Below are 8,613 nucleotides of genomic sequence, written 5' to 3' on the forward strand. Positions count from 1 at the left end.
GCAGTTTATTTTCTTGGGTCACGATTATCCAAAATGCTTGAAATTTAGGTAACAATCGGTTATAATTAATGGTTTTTGATGGGCACATGTAAAATGGATCCAAAACCCCTAAAATAGACCAACTAAAACATCTTTTAGGTTCAGGCTCGAGTTTAATATCTCGAACTCAAAGAACAACATGAATTTATAAAGAGTGAACTCGAGTATAACAGTTAGAGGTCAATTCTCTAGAGAGTATTGGCTTGGATAAGAAGCCTGAGCCCATGCATTAGTATGGGTATGATATACCCAGTATCACCGTGGGCTAGGGATTCTATGCCCGAGCCTCACTTACTTAGGCTCGAGAGTGCACCCCAAACCCAACATGCTTGGATTCAAGCAGCGCGCCTAAATCCATTTCTCACATCTAATACGTCAAAGCTCAATGTGTTTTGGGTCCTCACAATGCACCTAAATTCACTTTCACCCTTTGTTGACTTGGATTGTTATACCCAAACCCAACATGTTTAGGTCCAAGTAATGCACCCAAGCTCACTTTTACCTCTCATGAGCTTGGGTTGTCACAATCAAGCTCAACATGTTTGGATCCTGGTAGCATGCCTGAAACTACTTTCTTCTCTTATTGACTCAGGTTATGACATTCGAATCTAGTGTGTTTAGGTCTAGGCAGTGCACTCATACCCACTTTCACCTTTGAAGGGCTTGGACACCTTACTTGAGCCCAACACTCGCCAAAGAATGTTTTTAGAACCCCATGCGAGTCCCTCAATATTTTATATTAATTTAATATATATTATTTTGAGTAAAATACAACTTAAAATATCATAAGAGTAAAATTACATTTTAGACTCTCCTCTTTACAAAAGAACAAGATTCATGGGCTATAAATATATTATGAGACTTTTAGAATAAAGGTTCACAAACTTTATTCTCTACTACATATATATTTTCATAGTATCTCTCTCTATAATATTATTATATTTTCTCTCTATAAAAAAATATTTATTTAAGCATTAGAGAGTCTCTACCTCTACTAAAAGAGATTTTTTGCAAGTACTAGCAATAAACCACCTTAGCCTACCAAGCACCAAATATAAGCTATCAACCTATTGGCTAGAGATAATTAATGTAATTGTTATGACCAATTGATTAACTGATTATTCAATCCGAGAGTCTTATTCCCAGACTACTTGGATTTTTTATGACATTATCAATTTTTTTTTTTGTATATATAGTTACAATTGTATTAAAACCCATTATTGTACACAACCATTCCCGTTTCTAAAGTAGCATTTTGTTACTGTTATGGGACAGAGAGAGAAATGTATCTGGTTAAAGAGAAAAAAAAAAGATATAAAAATAAATTTATTTATAGAATAATTTTAGACTGAATTTTTATACTTTCAAAACAGGAGATATATAAGGAACATGTATCCAAAGACAATATTTTTTATTTTTTATTCCTGAATATCTTTGTAAAAAAACTTTCAATTCCAACATTATTCAACTAAAACATATAAAGATAAAAATAATTATTATCATAATTTTAAAATCCAACTCAAGAATCAATTCGAGGCAAAGCTTGTGTCATGAGTCAGTTAACTTGAGTTGATTCAAGTCAGCGTAAAAATAAAAATTGTTATTTTTATAATTTTAAAATTTATTTTTGGATAGATACGTGGCAATGTCTGGGTCACGAGAAAAGTTGAATGTTAATCCAGGTTAATATAAGGATAAAAGTAGTTATTATCATAGTTTTAAAACTTGACTCAAAGATCAACCTGTCTAATAATATTTATTTTTATATTTTTATATTTTTTTCCACTAAAAATATTTATATTTTTATTATTTTCATCTTTTCTATCCCAAAACAGTAATAAAAAAATATTTAAACAAGTGAAAATCAACATGATACTCATCAGTAAATATATATCAAGAATATTTTTTGGATAACCGTTAGTGTATAGGTCAGCTTACAAGTTTCTTGACTAATTTCTTGAAGCTTTAAAATTAATAATCAGATAAATCTCTAATAATTTTAAAATTTATAATTTTTAAACTAATAATATTTAAAAAATAAATTCCAAACCTTACGAGGTGAAGTATCCCTTATAATTAATTATATAAATCAGGAAATTGATTGGAAGACCGGTGGCAGACGTCATGCCGACAAGTACGTTAAGGGAACTGGTCAAAATCTGCCATGTTCATCACACGATATTTATGTAAGAAATTATAGGGCATCAATTACTAATACAATAATGAAATATTCTACTAACTCCAACTAAATATATATCAGGAAATATAAATAAATAACAATCCATAGAAAATTAACAACGTCGATATACTCCTCCACTCAAAATATAGCACAAAAGAAGAATTATTGGGCACATGTTCTCTCTACTTGTCTATCTAATCCGTTGACTTCACTAATAGATAATGCAATTAATATAAAGGGTTAATGCATGCCTCTCAAAAAAAAAAAAACAATGGGATAAAATGATCTGGAACTTTTCTTTTGAAACACAGCGTTTTAGAGAATTTCTATGTTTTTTAATATTTTCCGGTGCATAACACAAAGTTTTTAGGTCGTATTTATTGCAGCTAGCTTAATAGAGAGAGACGAGGAATTTTGGATGTAAGTTGGCTAAACTTCCTATGTTCAGTTTAGAAGGCTGATGAATATTTGTACTTTATATGCTAAAAAACTTTGGTTGCAACGTAAATAAATAATGAGGGAGGCGGCTGCTTTTTCCCCGCATTTTATCCCTTTTTTTTCTTTTTTCTTTTTTGCATTTCCCCTTTCCTTTTCTTTCTGTAATTTTTTTTAGTTATATTCTTTAATATTTATTTAATTTTAAATTTATTTTTATAAATTATTTAAATTTATTTTTATAAATTATTTAAATTTATTTTTATAAATTATTTAAATTTATTTTTATAAATTATTTAAATTTATTTTCTATAAAATTATTCTAATATAAAATAAATATTTTATTTAAGCTCAAATTTATAAATATTTTTTTGTTATTGTTTAATTAAGTAAAAAAATAGTTTTGTTTAAAAAAACAAAATTCTTAAACCTAGCCAAATCCATTACCTGGATTGCAAATTTATCCAGCTAAATCATGAAACTCGGGTTGATCTAATACATTATTATCTTAAAATTAAAAAATAAAGATCATCTTGATTTTTTTAAAATCAAATTATTTTTTTTTATCTATTACATGGATTATTTTTAAACCCCTATTTAACCAGGTTATGTCAATATACTTTTTATATAATTTAATTATAAATTTAGACTAGAGAAGAAGTGGATAAGAAATAGAGTTGAGGTTTCAAGCTTGAGATGTTGAGCGGAGTTTAATTACAATATTAAATAGCTTTTTGCTTGATTTTTTTTATATATCTTTTTTTTATTTTTTCACTTTATTTGTATTTATTTAAGCCACAGCATGGCACTATCATGAAAACTAGTTCCTATTATACAATTAGGGTCGATAACCTGTCCGTGGCACTACCTTGAAAACCAGTTCCTTTTAAGTCAATTAGGGTCGATAGCCTGTAATCATGCAAAACGTTATATAATAAAAGAAACTAATCGGTGTGACATTTTCTCGATATAACTTTTTACTATGCTCCCTGTCATATTTCACTGTGGTTTGGAGCAGTGAATTTTTTATTTTAAACATTCAAAATTATTATTATATCAACTCTGACAATTAAAATAATTAATTTTAATTTTAAAAAAATTATTTGATAAGAAGAATTCTACTTAAGTGTTAACAAATTATCACTGAATTATGAGTTTGAGAAAATTTTGATTTTGAGTTTTTTTGTGATTTTTGTTTTGATTTTTTAAGATTACTAATGAGTCTATCAAAATATTTATAGTGTTTTGAATAAAAAATAAATTTAAAATTATATTTTTAGATTAAAAAATCATAAGGCTATATTTTTCAAACATTATAATAGCTGGAATCTACACTATTATAGACAGCGTGTTATTTAACTTATTTTTTAAAAAAATTAGGACCACACCCTTAGCTTTTAAAAAAATTAAGGGTCTCCACGTGGGCCCTTTTCAAATGACCCAGACGTAGCAGCCCTTTTTTCTTTTCATTTTTACTTGCATTTCTGTTATAATAAAATATGTTTTTGTAATAATTTTTTAATTTATATTTCAATTAATACTGTTCTATATATTTTTTATTTTGCTTATCTAGCATTTTTTAAATAGTGACTGTTATTTTATTATATATATATATATAATTTTTAAAAAGATTATTCTAAGTCATTTATAAATTTTTTTATATTTTATATATATGAACTTTATTTTTAAAAATAAAAAATATTTATTTTTTTAAATTATTTTTATAATATATAGAGCATTGCATAATAGTTTCTTCTCTTTCATTTTATTCAATTAATTTTATATTTTTATTATCATTTAATAAAATAAAAAATAAATTTTAATAAATAAATTTATCAAAAATAATAGGGTAAAAAACCTTCCTTACAAGATCAAATATATTAATATACTTTTAACTCTCTATTTTTCTAGTTTTGTTTTTTTTTATTATTTTTGCTGAATTTTTTATTTATACATATATAATTCTTAAGTTATTTAATTACATGTATATATAAGTTTTTCAATTTATATTTGAGATTTTTTTATGTAAAAAAACCTGAATATTTAATTATTATTATTATTATTATTCTTTTGTGAAAAAATAACCATAAACAACAAGTTAGACCTACCCCTACCTATAATCCAAAAACAATTTTAAAATGGTAACCACCAAACTAACAAAGAGTAAAATAGAAAAAATAGCCTCAACCGCTGAGGGGGACATCCTATCAGCGTTTTCCATGATCAGGCCATTAAAAAAAAAAGGGCATGGGCTAGGACAGTGCCCTGTCTCAACTAATTTAAGCCATGGACGTGATAACCACTTTCATCTGTCACATAAATTTAGACCTCATTTTATGTTTCTTGTCATGTAACCAAGTCGTATCTGCTCCAGGACAAAACCATGGGGTTGCAAAAGAAGGCAAAAAAGCTCTTGGGCTGCGCCATCTTCATAGAACCCTTCCATATCTTGATCATTACCCTCCTCAGTCTCTTGCTGCCCCTCTCATTTCTCCTCCTGACCAGGCTCTCTAGTTACAACTATCTGCTGACCATCACGTCTGATCCTGTACAACAACAACCATCTTCTTTCATCACATCTTTATTCCTGTCAATCAATACAGCAGTTCTGTACTTTCTTGTTTCAGTTGTTAGCATAGCCACTCTTATTCATGGCTTGACAGGAAAAATCACCCTTCTAAGTGAGTCAACAGGCGCAACTTCCCGACCCGGATTGTACACTGCATGGATTATGTTATGTACGCTACAGATTTGTGTTGGCTTGGGCGTTCAACGGAGCGTATCTGCTGGGATGTTCGATGGTTCTGGTTTTGATATTCAAAGAAGTTTCTTGAGTAGAGTTATATTTTTCTTGGGGTTGCATGATACCATGATCCATTGGTCCAGGACTGTTGTTAAGCCAGTGGTTGATGACACCATTTTTGGTGCGGCTAGAGACGAGAAGTGGGAACAAAGGCTGACTGTAGCTTTGAGCTGTGGTACTTTGTGGTGGTGGAGGTTAAGGAATGAAGTTGAGTCTCTGGTTTTTGTGGCAGAGGCAAAGATAGAGCTGCTGATGGATTTAGCAGTGGCTGACATGGTTGGTTGGTGGCTGTATTACCTGACGGTAACAATTGGAATGGTAAGACTTGTGAAGGGTCTTATCTGGGTTGGGGTGATCTTGCTTTGTAAGAGAGTAAGAAGGAATTCTGCTGAAACTTCTGAGCTGGATGAATTAGACAAGGTCTGAAATCGACCTTCTCTATCCTCTTTTTCTTTTTTAATAGTATGTTCTTATTTTTCATTCTGCAGGGCAATTGCTCTGTAATATAATATTTTGCATTCCTTTATTCAGGGGCGTTAAAGAAAATAAAATTAAAAGTAGTTAAATTTTTAATTATTTTATTATTTAAATTAAAAATATAAAATTTATTAAAGATGAAGTTAAAAAAATATTTTTATAGATGCTGGGTCTGTTAGCCTCCATCTCTATTCCTCTTTTTATTATTTGACTGTGGTTATTTTTTAAATAATTTTTTTATATTTTAATAATATTGTAAAAAAATTATTTTTTATATTAATATATTAAAATAATTTTAAAATATATTAATTGAAAGTAAATAAAAAATAAAAAATTGTAGGATGTGATGTTACCAAAAATTGTTAAGTAAATAAAAAATATAAAAATAAACCATTCTAGTGAGTAGGTGTGATGTTGTACCAAAAATTGTAGGATTATTCATTTTTAGGTGTAAATTTATATTCCCGCTGGGAGGAAAATAAAGCTCTAAAATTAGTCAAAACATCTGGAATTCTCTTATTTGTCAATCGTTCCAACCATGTCAACAGGATACGCTTGGCCTGTGAATTTTTTGACATGTGCTTGCCACTTCGCTGATGGGTGAAGATAGCTGTGATAGAAAGCTACGTATATAGACCCACCTAACTGGTCACTTTTTTTAATTCTATTAGAAAAAAGGTCGCCTGCCTTAAGAAGCTTTTATTTCCATTCTCCGTTTAAGGACTCCATTTTCATACCACAATTATCAAAAGCTATTAAAATATTAAAAACACTTCAAAATATCATCCTGGTTTTACCTGTGGTCTTCATAATTGTGTAGTTGTTGTCACAAAATAAAAATTACTAGTAATTGTCATGCATTTCACTGTGGATAAAATCAATTTTTTCAATATAAAAAAATATTTTAGCGTTGCCAACTTGTTTTTTAATAAAAAAACTTAATCATCAACTCAAAATATAATATATATTAAATAATATTTTTTTATTGATACAGTGACATTTTAAATGTTATATTTTAAAAATATTGGGATAACAACATATTAAATCAACTCAGATTAATCTAGTAAATATATAACTCAAGTCATGAGACTGTGATAATTTTATAAAAAATAAATTAAAATTAATTATAAAAATTAATTTTTAATCAATCAAATATTAAATGATAAAATTTAAAAAAAACTACTAAAAAAACAAAAACTATCTGAGTTAACTTATGTTAATCTACCAAACTTATAATCTAAATTATAAAATTAGAATAACTTCATATATAAAAAAATTATGAAGTCTACTATCCAACAATTCAATACTAAATGATGAAATTAAAAAAAATTAATTTAAAAAAATAACAAAAAAATAATCATGATCAACTGAAGTTAACTTGTTAAACTCACGATTTGAATAATAAAATTAAAATAATTTAATAAAAAACAATATAAAATTCATCTTCTAACAAATCTACCATTAAAGATCTAAATCAAGAGAAAAAAAACTAAATTCATGATATTAGAATAACTTTATAGAAAACAAATTAAGAAAAATCAAGAAATCTAATTTCTAAACTTAATATTAAAAAATAAAATAAACTTAAAAAATAAACTATAAAAAAATAAAATTGAGTTATTGGGAAGTGGTATTAAAAAGTATAATCAATTAAAAAAGAGCCCTAAAAAATGAACCAAGTTAACCCAATCAACCTATCAAACTCATAACTAATAATATAAAATTATAATAACATTATAAAATATATAAAAAAATTATAAAGTTTAATTTAAAAATATTTAATTGAAAAAGATATTAATAAATACACATAATCAATCTAGATCAACTTGTTTAATATGTGATTTAAATTATAAGGTTAGGATAATTATATATAAACAATAAAAAATAAAATTAAAAATTGATTTCTAACTAACTCTTGTAAAAAGATAAATTTTAAAAGAAATAAAAACATTAATAAAAAAAATAATCTAAATTTATTTAAATTAACCTATTAAAATTCTATTAAACTTGTAAAGCAACACCTTTCAAGCGAAGAGCACCGGCTTCTCTTCCTCGTCTGCACCTTCAATCTGGCGCCTTCCAGTAGACAGTGGAGGGTTCTTCTCAAGGTATTCTCGTTGCTTTACTACTGGATATTTTATTCATGAATAAAGAATTTCCCTGGAACCGGTCTAAAAAGATAAGGAGAGATGGAATGAAAAGAGAAGGAACGGTCCCTTTTGCTGTTCTCGACCAGATTCATTTCAAAATGTCATAAAAGCTCCCAGCCCCGGTAAATCAACCCATTCAGAATCATATGGTCCCCTCGACCTTGTCGATAAAGTTCGGTTATTAAATAGAAATATCGAACGTCGATCTATTTGCTCGTATGCGAGTTCTCCAGAACCGGTTGATCGAATGCTTACCGAGATAATTTAATAAAAACACTTAAAAAATCATAAAATTTTATTTTTAATATAACTAATATTAAAAATTATTTAAAAAAAACATAAAGTTAAAATAATTTCATATACAAAAATTAAAAAATCTAATTCTCAGATAATTTAATATTAAAAAATAAAATTAAAAAACAAAAAAAATTAAATTTTTAAAGAATATAATTAAAAAATATTTAATTTAAAAAGAACTCTAAAACATAAATTGAATCAGCGTATCAAATCTAAAACATGAATTATAAAAT

The 8,613-nt window shown here is 27.2% G+C and overlaps 1 protein-coding gene across 1 annotated transcript; it reads left to right on the forward strand.

Annotated features, from left to right (window-relative positions):
* Window positions 1-5,036: 5,036 nt before the first annotated feature.
* Window positions 5,037-5,876, forward strand: LOC105119919 (uncharacterized; the record flags this gene model as incomplete). Its single annotated transcript, XM_011018113.1, has 1 exon — window positions 5,037-5,876. A coding segment is annotated over exon 1 (840 nt), but the record flags the coding sequence as incomplete, so codon positions are not given.
* Between the last annotated feature and the right edge of the window lie 2,737 nt (window positions 5,877-8,613).

This window comes from Populus euphratica, unplaced genomic scaffold (genome assembly GCF_000495115.2).
Source record: "Populus euphratica unplaced genomic scaffold, PopEup_1.0 scaffold3953.1, whole genome shotgun sequence".
Classification (NCBI taxonomy): Eukaryota; Viridiplantae; Streptophyta; class Magnoliopsida; order Malpighiales; family Salicaceae; genus Populus; species Populus euphratica.